General features: G+C 42.1%; 1 protein-coding gene across 3 annotated transcripts in view; it reads right to left on the bottom strand.

Annotated features, from left to right (window-relative positions):
- The window catches only part of LPXN (leupaxin), a 56,292-nt gene that overhangs the window by 9,713 nt on the left and 34,043 nt on the right, over positions 1 to 12,536 (bottom strand). For 2 of the 3 annotated variants that reach the window (XM_085011090.1, XM_085011089.1), the window contains exons 6-7: positions 11,908 to 12,081; positions 11,715 to 11,796 (exon numbers count right to left, since the gene is read on the bottom strand). In XM_085011090.1, coding sequence (XP_084867216.1) covers positions 11,715 to 11,796; positions 11,908 to 12,081 — 256 coding nt within the window. Of the gene's footprint in view, positions 1 to 7,268; positions 8,398 to 10,818; positions 11,797 to 11,907; positions 12,082 to 12,536 lie in introns of those variants that run through there. The other variant, XR_014836958.1, reaches the window with a different exon arrangement.

The following is a 12,536-nucleotide window of genomic DNA, read 5'->3' as shown; positions in this document are numbered from 1 at the left end:
GAGAGGACTGTTACAGAATTTAAAATTTTTGAGGGATAAAATGTCAAATGCAGTAAATAGACCTTGCTTGGATCCTAATTCAAACAAAGCAAGCAAATAATACTATTTAGAAATTTGAGAAGTTTGGATATGGGATTTAAAAAATAAGGCATAATAAGGATAACAAGGAATTGTTCATTTTGTTAAGGGTGAAGAAAACTACCTATCAGTTAAAGATGCTTCATCCTTAAGGATTTAATGGTGAGATGACATGATTTCGAGGATTTACTTTTAAATATTCCATCAAGATAAAAGAATGGGCTTAGTGAGTAGGGGTTAGAGGAAACTCATTTGGCAAAATGTTGATATTTATTGAAGCACTTCCATGTTTTAAAAGTTTCATAGTAGGAGTTCCCATCGTGGCTCAGTGGTTAACAAATCCGACTAGGAACCATGAGGTTGCGGGTTCGATCCCTGGCCTTGCTCAGTGGGTTAAGGATCTGGCGTTGCCATGACCTGTGGTGTAGGTTGCAGACGCGGCTCGGATCCCACGTTGCTGTGGCGCTGGTGTAGGCCCCTAGCCTGGGAACCTCCATACGCCATGGGATCGGCCCAAGAAAATGGCAAAAAGACAAAAAAAAAAAAAAAAAAAAAAAAAGTTTCGTAATAAAAAGTTTAGAAATAAATTTGTTGAGGTGTAAAGCTTTTTCTGCCATACCTGAAAAGTTCACTGTTAGGTGCATATTAGAAGACACCTGGCTTGAGTCCTACCGACCCTACATCCAGATAACGGAGGAGGAGAAAACCATGGTGCTAACTTTTTTTAAGCTTTTAAAGTAAGACTTCGTCACAAACAGACAATGAGCCCAAGAAGAAACACTTTCAGGGATAACATGTGTGGCATTTTCAGTAAGCCATGAAACGCAAAAGACAATAGCGAAGTTTTAAGTTATACTAATGAATAGGTTGATTTCTACCTTGAGCTAAGCAGTAGAAACAGTGTTAAAGAAATATACGGAGGTAGCCACGTATTTCTACATTCCTGGTGATAAAGTTAAAGGTTATTATTCTCTTGAAAAGTCCTTTCATAATATGTATTAGGGTTTTTTTAAGATTTTTTAAAAAATATATAAACACCTCAATCCTGGAAATTAATTGATATAAATAATGCTGTAGAAGAAAATGCTGTTTAAAATAGTCATGAGGGCACTCCTCAGACACCAGAAGTAATTTAAATATGCTATTACAAATGCATTTAGTTGTTTTCAGTATTTGGAACTATAAGGAAAGGTTCCGTGAACATCTCCAGGCATATAATCACTTATGATGTATTTACATAAAGTCCTAATGGACTAATTGATATTGTTAAAATTATTATTATAAAGTTATGAAATGATACGGAAAAATGCTTAAGTGAAAAAAAGGAATTTCAGGTACACTATAACTTTTGTATTAAAATATTAATGTAGAAAAATAGGTGGGGAAAATTTGTATTTTGCATTAGGTTCACGGGTTAATAGATTATAAGTGAAATTTTATGCTAGGACTTCTTATTGTCTTTTCATTAGACAAAAGGGAAAATATAATAAACTAATTCATCCTCAAGCACTCATTCAAGTGATATATTCCCTCTGCTTTGAAAATCACTTCCCAAGATACCCCGATGGTTTGCTCAAGGGTATTTACCTCCGGGGTTTGCTTAAGAGAACAACTAACGAGACCACTGTATGTCAAACTCACCCTTTTACTCTCCCCCACCCCCTCTCCTATCATATAGTTAGTTGGTCAGTTAGTTAGTTAGCTAGTTTGATTATTGTCTGCCTTTTTCACTAGAATGTATGCACCATGAAGACAGGAACTTTGTTTTTTGTCACTGTCTCCCTAGTACCTAGGCTAGTACCTGAAACATATATAGTAGCTGCTCAATAAATATTTATTGAATGAGCAGATATATGAACAATATTACAACAGCAAAATTGAGACCCTCACTTTCAGAAGAAAGTTGTCTCACTTCAAGGTTAACTATAACATGAATAAACAGGTGATTTTTTCTTTTTTTTTCAGAAAGAAGTTGTCCTTGGCATTTACAAGAAGAGTTTATCTAAAATAGAGAGGACCATTAGTAATCCCATTTGTGTGTATGTGTGTGTGTTTTGTCTTTTTAGAGACGCACCCAAGGCATAGGGAGGTTCCCAGGCTAGGGGTCGGATCAGAGCTGGAGTGCCAGCCACAGCCACAGCAATGCGGGATCCGAGCCGCATCTGCGACCCACACTACAGCTCATGGCCACACGGGATCCTTAACCCACTGAGCAAGGCCAGCGATCAAACCCGCGTCCTCATGGATACCAGTCAGATTTGTTTCTGCTGAGACACGAGAGGAACTCCAGCAATCCCTTTTTTGTAGCACTTACTTTGTATGGTTCCAACTGAGGGCTCTACATACAGGACGACATTGAAATTAGATTCTTCACAGCATTCCTCCCATTTTAACAGGTGAGAAAAGGGAAGCTCAGAGAAATTACACATAACCAACTAGTCAGTAGAGGAGCTGAAATTCAAATCCAGGCCTAACTTCAAAGACGAACTTGGATGTCATACCTCCTAGCTTAAATGCATTCTGACCTTGACCTCTCTGTGAGAACTGAGAGCATCAGCTGAGCCCAAATATCATAACCCAATTTTGTTTTTGTAAATATGTAAAATTTTTAAATATGCATGTTCTCTAACTGTGCCCCACTAAAATACCATGTAAGCAAAATAGGCGGAGTGGATTGGAAAGCAGCCCATCCCGGAAATATAATTTCCAGAAATACCCTTTGATGGTAGCCCCAGACCAAAAAAAGCCCACAAGAATAGCCAGGGGTTGAGACCCACATCGTGTAGCTGCAGGTGTCCTTTATGTCTGGTCACTTTCTTTTTTTTCTTTTTAGGGCCGTGCCCATGGCATATGGGGTCAAATCAGAGCTACAGATGCTAGCCTACACCACAGCCACAGCAACGCAGGATCCTTAACCCCCTGAGTCAATCTAGGGATCAAACCCACATCCTCATGGATCCTAGTTGGGCTGGTCAACTGCTGAGCCATGAAGGGAACTCCCTCTGGTCACTTCTTGCTTTGTTCAACTCTTCTTTGAAAAGCAGACAATTGAATAGATTTCTGAGGCCTTGAGATCTAAGAATGGAAACTAATAATTTTATAAGCTGTCCTATATTCTTCTCCTATACCCCTGAGACTTAGGGGAGCTCACTTTACCTTTTTCACCTTATCAAAGAATGCCTAGAGTCTGATCAAGTACAACTGAAGTCAGGCAGGCCTGCTGTAAGAAAAACCAACAACACTCACGACCCTCTCTCTTGCCTTTGTGCGGCACATGAACTTTAGCGTGCATCCATCAATTGGTAAGTCTGTCAATATGCCAACTGCTGGACCCCACCTGACCCAGAGTTTCTAATCCACAAAGTCTGGGATGGAGCCCGAGAATCTGCATTTTTTGCAAGCCCCCAGGGGAGGCTCATGCTTCATAAAGCAAATGTTGTAAAACTGAGCTTGCCTAGGAGTTCATCCTGTCGTGCAACAGCGGAAACAAATCTGACTAGGAACCATGAGGTTGCTGGTTCTATCCCTGGCCTCGCTCAGTGGGTCAAAGATCTGGTGTTGCCGTGAGCTGTGGTGTAGGTCACAGACGTGGCTCGGATCCCGAGTTGCTGTGGCTGTGGTGTAGGCCGGCAGCTACGGCTCCGATTGGACTCCTAGCCTGGGAACCTCCATATGCTGGAGGTGCAGCCCTAAAAAAAAAATAATAAAAATAAAAATAAAAATAAAACTGAGCTTGCCTATAAGTAGGAGTTACTTGAGTAAATTATAAGACAGGCCAACTGACCTAGAAATGACCCTCATCTAGGCATTTCCAGGGTAGCTGGTCTTGAGAATGAGACAAGTAGGGAAGTAACTGCCTCTGTTTCAAATCAGGTGAGTCTCAGGAGAGGAATCAAAAGCAATCAGCCAAACATGCTGTGATACCCCTGCATTTAGCAACCCAATAAATTGAAAAAGTTTCAGCACTTATTCTCCTAGAGGCTCTCTCAGGGGCCAATTACCTCTGGAGGATGAATGAGAAACACTAACAATTAAAAGTGCCTTAGAGAGAGGGAGGGTGTTTATACTCCGGTGAGGCTCTGAGCCACAGGGGAAATTAGGGAGAACCTGCATGGCCTGGATAATGAACAATTAAAAATAAAGACAGAGGCACCGAGGACCTGGCCCCTGTGGAAGGATGCTAAGGCCTGATGTGCTTAGAAACTTGAGCCTTAAAGAGGAATTCTCAGAACTAAAACAAAACTGCAGATGAATTTAATTTCCCAGTGGTTAAGCTGTCATTATAGAAACTTTGTGTGTGACTAGGTGACTTGGGGCAAGACAGGATGCCACCTAATTAATGGACTAACCATATGGTAGGAGACCCATTTATAGAAAGCAAAGGAGAAGAAGCTACAAACCAAGAGCAGCTTCTGATTAGTAAATGGGCTTTTATGTCAGGTGTGTCAATAAATATGTTTTAGGTATGGCTTCATATTTATTATGGAAAGTCGTAAGTGATCAAATCAGTCTTGTCTGTTTAGAAGGGGCCCAAGTCAAAAACAATGAGAACTTTCTGGCCATCCTATGAATAGGATACTCTTCTTTTGTACCTTACTTATGTCTCTTCTTGAAATACGTCTGCATCCTGTTTCTCTGCTCTCAGGTAACCTCCATGTCATAACCATCCATGGATGGAACTCACTTGCTGACTGTTCTACTCAACGAACCCTCAGACTTCTATGACTACCAGTGCACTATAAAGGTACCATGGCTTACAAACAATAAATGCTGGAGAGGGTGTGAAGAAAAAGGAACCCTCCTACACTGTTGGTAGGAATGTGAATTTGTACAACCACTGTGGAAAACAGTGTGGAGGCTCCTCAAAAAACTAAATATAGAACTACCATATGACCCAGCAATCCTACTCCTGAGCATATACCTGGACAAAGGCATAATTTGAAAAGATACATGCACCCCAATGTTCAGTGCAGCCCTATTTACAATAACTAAGACATGGAAGCAACCCAAATGTCCATCAACAGAAGAGTGTACATATATACAATGGAATACTACTTGGCTGTAAAAAAGAATGAAAAATGCTATTTGCAGTAACATGGATGGACCTAGAGATTATCATATTAAGTAAGCCAGGCAGAGAAAGACAAATATTATATGATATCACGCATACATGGAATCTGATTTTAAAATAATACAATAAAACTTGTTTTCGGATAGAAACAGACTCAAAGATTTTGAGGTCAAATTTAGGGTTACCAGAGAGTTCCCACTGTGGCTCAGTGGTACTGAACCCAACTAATATCCACGAGGATGCAGGTTTGATCCCTGGCCTCATTCAGTGGGTTAACACTCCCGTGTTGCCATGAGCTGTGGTATAGGTTGCAGATGTGGCTTGGATCCCATGTTGCTGTGGCTGTGGCGCAGGCCAGCAGCTGCAGCTCCAATTTGACCCCTAGCCTAGGAACTTCAACGTGCTGAAAACAAACAAACAAACTCAGGGTTACTAAAGGGGAAACTGAGGAGGGAGGGATAAATTGGGAGGATGGGGTTGGCATAGGCACACTACTATATAAAGGGGAAGGTAACTAACAGGGACCTTCTCTATAGCACAGGGAAGTCTACTCAATGTTTTGTAATAACATATATGGAAAAAACGAATAGATATATGTACATATAGATATATATATAACCGAAGCTAATACAACGTTGTAAAACAACTTTGCCACAATTTTTAAAAATCTCAATGAAAAATGCTGTTGAACTAAAAGTGCAGTCTAATAGTGAAAGACTTAATGATTTGTGAAAAGCACTGAACAAGCTTCAGTGGACAAGCAAATTACTACAAAGCACTTTGCTACTGGATTTTATCAGTGCTACTCTATCCTGGCCTGTCTTCAAATAAAAGGTCTCACGTCAGTGCCAAGAAAGCAAACAGACCCAACAGCAGAAGAGGAATTGAATCTCTGTCAGGGGACAGTTATGATGGTGCAGAAAAAAATCATGGAACCTGTGGAAATGAGACCTGAGTTTAAATTCCAATTCTTTGGCTTTCTAGTTGCATGACTTTAAGAAAATCACTTTACTTCCCTGAGGTTCAGTGTTTCCCTCTGTAACTTGGTAAAATGTGGAATAAACTTATTCTCACAAAATTGGGGTGAGGAGTAAATGAATAATAGTTAGGAATATACATAATAACCTGCCTGGGGAGTTCCCATTGTGGTGCAGCAGAAACAAATCCGACTAGTATCCATGAGGATGTGGGTTCGATCCCTGGCCTCACTCAGTGGGTCGGGGATCCGGCATTGCATGAGCTGTGGTGTAGGTCACAGACATGGTTCAGATCCTATGTTGCTGTGGCTCCAATTAGACCCCTAGCCTGGTAACTTCTATACACCATGGGGGTGCCCCTAAAAAAGAAAAAGAAAAGAAAAACTTGTCTGATATTTAGGACCTGACCTCCAGGAGAACAGCGTAACACACAGGCTTATCTTCATGCTTTCTTGAAACATCACTACCACAATACTTAAAGAATTATTTAAAACAGAAAGGCTCATAGGGAAAAAAGGAGAAAAGGCAAGGACATACCATAGATGAAATATGAATAAAATTTTCCAAAATTTAAAGTAGGTGTTGAGTAGCAACTAGCCTGGGAGAAAACAAAACAAAACAAAACCTGAATCCTAAATCTCTAAATAGGGGAGATGCCAATAAAACTTATGTCATCCTGAGTTCTATATCATAGGGGCTTCAGGACTGAAAGCACAAATTGCCTTCAAAGCTGGAAACAGGAATGGTTGAAGAGCTATCAGAAAATCAGGTCCCTCATCTTACCATAAGTTGCAGTGACTATTTCTGTAAATATCAAACCAGAGAGTCTCAATGATCAGGGGTACCAGACATCATAAGGAAAGAAACCAAGCTTTCTACTAAAACAATAAGAATTAAATGAAAATTGGCATGTTGAGCAGTGAACACCCCATCCCTCAACCTCTTTTACAAATTTTTGTGATGCCGACAGAATAGCTCTTTGGTAAAATTTATTCAAGATCAAAGACATAAATATTAATACCCAGGGCTCCCAGAGCCCAATGGCCAGAGCACCCTACATGAAGCCATACAGTTGAGGCCCCCAGTCAGCAAATTCTGCCTCACCCACTGAGCTCCCAATTAGCACTGTAATGTCTCATTCATTTTTTTTTTTCTTGTTTGTCCACACCCATGCCTCATGGAGTTCCCAGGCCAAGGATCAGATCCAAGCTGCAGTTGAGACCTACGCTGCAGCTGGGGCAACACCAGATCCTTAAACTCACTATCTCGTTCGTTCTTAAACAAAAAATGGGCAACAAAAGTCAGCAACATTTGGCAAAGACCAATGAGTGTAACAAGATGCAAAGCATCAAGATAGAATAAATACAGAATTTCAAGGTGGGCAGTAAGACATCTTTTGAAGTAGATAGCCTTGGATTATTTGCACAATTCCTGAACTCCTTACTCACAGCTAGTACATAAAACAGGTAAGAGAAATTGAGAAATTGAGAGAGATTTATTTGGAGAAAATTATGCTATAGGTGCTCCCCCACCACCACTAAGAGGCATGAGGCATGGTTCTTGCTAACCTCAAGTCAAGAGAGGGATTTTCAGTGGGACTATTCGGGAGTTCCCATTGTGGTTCACCTGGTTAAGAACATGACTAGTATCCACGAGGATGTGGGTTCGATACCTGGCCACACTCAGTGGGTTAAGGATCCAGCATTGCCACAAGCTGTGGCATAGGCTGCAGATCTGGCTCGGATCCCAAGTTGCTGTGGCTGTGATGTGGGCCAGCGGCTGCAGCTGTGATTCGACCCCTAGCCTGGGAACTTCCATATGCCAAGGGTGCAGTCCTAAAAAGACAAAAAGTAAAGAATAAAAAGACAATGGGAACTTTCAGAGAGGCGGATATGTTTCCTAGGCCACTAGTAGGATACAGTAGATGGTATTCACTTCATCCCTGGAAAAAAAAAATCCCTAAGTGAGAGTCTGGCTGAAGGAGCCTATAGCAGATGCACCTGCAATTAATAGCAGTCCCAGTGACTACAAGAGAAATATGCAAGTTTCCCATGGTTCATACATGAAAGCATGAGTCAAAGAGTTAATCTAGAATGATTATAATCATTTCTAAGTGATCATCAAAAGGGAACAATGTAGAAAAGAGTCTGTGTGGAATGGATCCTCCAAGATCCATGTCCTGGGGGGAAGAGCCAGCCAAGGCATGGAAAGGGCCATCACGAGTTTGTAATTGGGGAGTTCCCGTCATGGCTCAGTGGTTAACGAATCTGACTAGGAACTATGCAGTTGTGGGTTTGATCCCTGGTCTTGCTCAGTGGGTTAAGGATCTGGCATTGCTGTGAGTTGTGGTGTAGGTCGCAGATGGGGCTCGGAACCTGCATAGCTGTGGCTCTGGAATAGGCTGGCAGCCACATCTCTGATTAGATCTCTAGCCTGGGAACCTGCATATGCCGCAGGAATGGCCCTAGAAAAGGGAAAAAGACACACACACACACAAAAAACACAAAAGAATGTGTAATTGGATCTGTACTGAATCCACAAAAGCAGCCAAGTAGAAAGAAAGTCAGGGTTAAATATCTGTCAGGTCCAGAAAGCATGAAGCAAATTAGACAAGTTAGAACTTTCCTGTCTTCTGGTCTCATTTCTTCCACCTCTGTTTCAACCCTGGAAGGGTCAGCTCTCAAAATTAGCAATGCACACAAGGGTGGTAGGTGCCAAAGGCAAGAAAGGCCAGTGAAAGGGCTGTAACACCCCTCCCTGGCCTCTTTTAGCTTAAAGACCCCACCCAGGAGAGAGATTAGCTATCACTTTAAATAAGTGGGAAATTTTAGCTATTAACACAGATTGAATTACCTAAGGACTTGCTTTGCGTTTGAGTCTTAAATTGATTTTCTATTTAGAAGAGTTTATTAAGAATAATCAAAAGAGACATGGGAAGTTCCCACTGTGGCTCAGCAGTAAGGAACCCGACTAGAATCCATGGGATGCAGGTTCAATCCCTGGCCTTGCTCAGTGGGTTAAGGATCCGGTGTTGCCATGAGCTGTGGTGGGTTGCAGATGAGGCTCAGATCCTGTGTTGCTGTGACTGTGGTATTAGCTGGCAGCTACAGCTCCAATTCGTTCCCTAGCCTGGGAACTTCCATCTGCCGTGAGGGCTGCCCTAAAAAAAGAGACAAAAAAAAAAAAAAAAAAAAAAAAAAGAGAGAGAGAGAGAGAGAGACATGGGACTGCCCCAATTTTATTTAGAAGAAAACTTTCCCCACTAAGTTAATTCTAAAAAAAAAAAAAAAAGAGGAAATGGAAAAAAATAAGGAAGCTTTCAGATTTCACGCATGAGTCATATTTGTTCAAAAGAAACATAAAAAGAAGTCAGAAAAAATCAAGACAATTCAGAAAGCAGAAGGTAAAAAAATCTTACAAAAGGGGAAAACCAGGTCACATAGAAAGGATCAAAAATAAGTACAAAATATTAATAAAAAATTCTCAATAAAATGTAACAAGAAAAAAAAATAAACTTCTCAACAATGGAAGCTGGAAGATGGTGAAGCAACGTCTTCAGTGATGGGGAAAATCATTTCCATCTAGAATTCTATGCCGAGGCAACTTAAAGTAGACAAGATATTTTCAGATATGCAAGGTTTAAAACTTTTACCTCCTATTCATTCTTTCTTGGGAGCTACTGGAGGATGTGCTTCACCAAAACACAGGCGGTCACATGTATTAAAAGACAGAGGAATCCAGTAAAAGGAATTCCCAAGATAATGACCCAGAATAACTGCTTCTCAGAGGCCTGAGGAGAAACCATTTCAGGCTGAGGCAGAAAGATAAAAGTCTCCTGGATAGATGTCTCCAAGAAGAAAAAAAAAGAAGAAAGAAAGAAATGGAACTGACCCATTACCAGATGTGGCTGACCAGTTTGAGAAAGATTCCACAGCTCATCGGAGAAAGTACCGATCAGAACAAAGAAAATGAAGCCAATGAAAAAGAGATCCAAATATTAACTTGAAGAAAAAACAATATAGGGAGTTCCCGTCATAGTGCAGCAGTTAATGAACCCGACTAGCACCCATGAGGACAAGAGTTTAATCCCCGGCCTCGCTCAGTGGGTTAAGGATCCGGCGTTGCCATGAGCTGTGGGCTCACTGAGGTCGCAGATGCAGCTCGGATCCCACTGTGGTGTAGGCTGGCAGCTACAGCTCTGATTGGACCCCTAGCCTGGGAACCTCCATATGCTGCTGCAGGTGCAGCCCTAAAAAGACAAAAAAAAAAAAAAATTCATCTGAAAAGGACACCATAATCGCAATCACGATCACCATGTGCCAGGCCCTGTTTTAAACGCTGCACTGGTACTGCCTCTTACAATCCTCATAATGACCCTATAAAGGAAACATTGGTTGTTTGTTTGTTTGTTTTGGTCTTTTTGCCTTTTCTAGGGCCGCTCCCGTGGCATATGGAGGTTCCCAGGCTAGGGGTCCAATCAGAGCTGTAGCCACCAGCCTACACCAGAGCCACAGCAACAGGGATCCGAGCCGAGTCTGCAACCTACACCACAGCTCACAGCAACGCCAGATCCTTAACCCACTGAGCAAGGCCAGGGATCGAACCCGCAACCTCATGGTTCCTAGTCGGATTCGTTAACCACTGAGCCACAACAGGAACTCCAAGAAAACATTGTTATTTGGCCCATTTGACTCATGAAGAAAGTGAGTTGGTGAGTTACAAATTGCTTAAATGACTTGAACAACATCATATAGCTAATAAATATCACAGATTTGAACCAGATAGTCTAACTCCAAAATCCATGCTCTGCCATATCACGGTTTGTTACACGGCTCAACTCTGAGCAATTTTTACGTGATTATCACCATGTACACATGGAATAATGATCTGACCTATAATTACGACCTAATTATAACTGGGAGAAGGGGAATTACGTTGGGGGTAGTGGGGTAGTAATAACATTTCTAAATTCTTAACGTCTCTGGTAGGTAGAGGTTAAAGTTGGAGGAAAAAAATCTACATACAGTAATATATTATTTACAATATACAAGTAAAAATAGAAGTTAAGAAAATTTAGAGAGGAGAACTGGATTTGTGGGTAGAGAAAGGAAAAGCAAGGTACTGTTCTTTTTTAATATTGCCCTTAAGGTAATATTTGCATTTAAAAAAAATTTTTTTATGGCCAGCCCCCCCATGAGATATGAAAGTTCCCAGGTCAGGGATTGAATCCAAGCCACAGCTGCAACCTGTGTGTCAGCTGCAGTAATGCCAAATCCTTTAACCTATTGACCGGGACTGGGGAATCGAACCCATGACTTTGCATCAACCTGAGCCACTGTTGTGAGATTCTTAACCCAGGGCACTATGGCAGGAACTCCAATATTTGCATTTTTAAACTATGCTTTTGCATTTCTTTGATTTAAAAAAAAAAAAGCAACTTAAACAAAATGTATCCAGGTCATAAAAAGGTAGGGAGAGATGCATATGGTCCTGAAAGGGGCGCTTGGATGGTAGTGGCAGGAACCAGAACTAACACAGCAGATCACGGAAAAGCTCTGCTGGTGTTCTTGTCACTACCCTGGTCCTACCTTCTGCACCAAACACCTCTCCACAGTGAGCGCAGAAGAAGTGCTCAGGATGCCAGGTTTGGTCCATGGCCGTCAGTACTTTCTGGAAAAGAAACCCAGAGAGAGAGAGAGAAATTAGAATGCTGCAGGGCTGTAAAACATGATCCTGGGAGAGCAAAGCTAGAGGAAAGCAGGGGGAAGGAGGTTTACTTACATCCAGAATAGGAGCAGCACAGTAAGCACAGCGTGGAGAAAAAAGGTGGTGGTAGTCCTTGGAGCAGTAGGCCAGGCCAGTCCGCTCAAAGAAGGGACTGGAGCCAATCTCTTCTTTGCAGTGAGCGCAGACGAAGTGTTCTGGATGCCACGCTTGCCCTAGAGCATGGATCATCTGGAGAATGAGACAAGGACAGGCATGGTGGCCCCATCAGTGCTCCAGGATCCTCAGGGTACACAACTTTGGGGGGAGCTCTGCCAGCAGTGCTCCATGATCATGACACCCCCTGGAGTGACACAACACTGAAACTTAGACCTAGGCTCCAACCGGGGCGGGGGGTGGTCTGTGGGTCCCTGCTTTGTGGGTAGTAAAATGCTGCCCACTTTCCTGACTGATCACACTGCTATAAGCCTACCAGTATTGGAGTTCCTGTTGTGGCACAGTGGTTAACGAATCCGACTAGGAACCATGAGGTTTCGGGTTCGATCCCTGTCCTTGCTCAGTGGCTTAAGGATCTGGCGTTGCCGTGAGCTGTGGTGTAGGCCGCAGATGCAGCTCAGATCCTGTGTTGCTGTGGCTATGGCATACGCCAGTGGCTACAGCTCTGATTAGATCCCTAGCCTGGGAAC

The sequence above is a fragment of the Sus scrofa genome, chromosome 2 (assembly GCF_054392235.1).
Source record: "Sus scrofa isolate SSC_HxYL_T2T_F1_AM1 chromosome 2, Sscrofa_HxYL_maternal_Yorkshire_Landrace_v2.0, whole genome shotgun sequence".
Taxonomy (NCBI): Eukaryota; Metazoa; Chordata; class Mammalia; order Artiodactyla; family Suidae; genus Sus; species Sus scrofa.
This window is presented reverse-complemented; position numbering and strand designations above follow the sequence as displayed.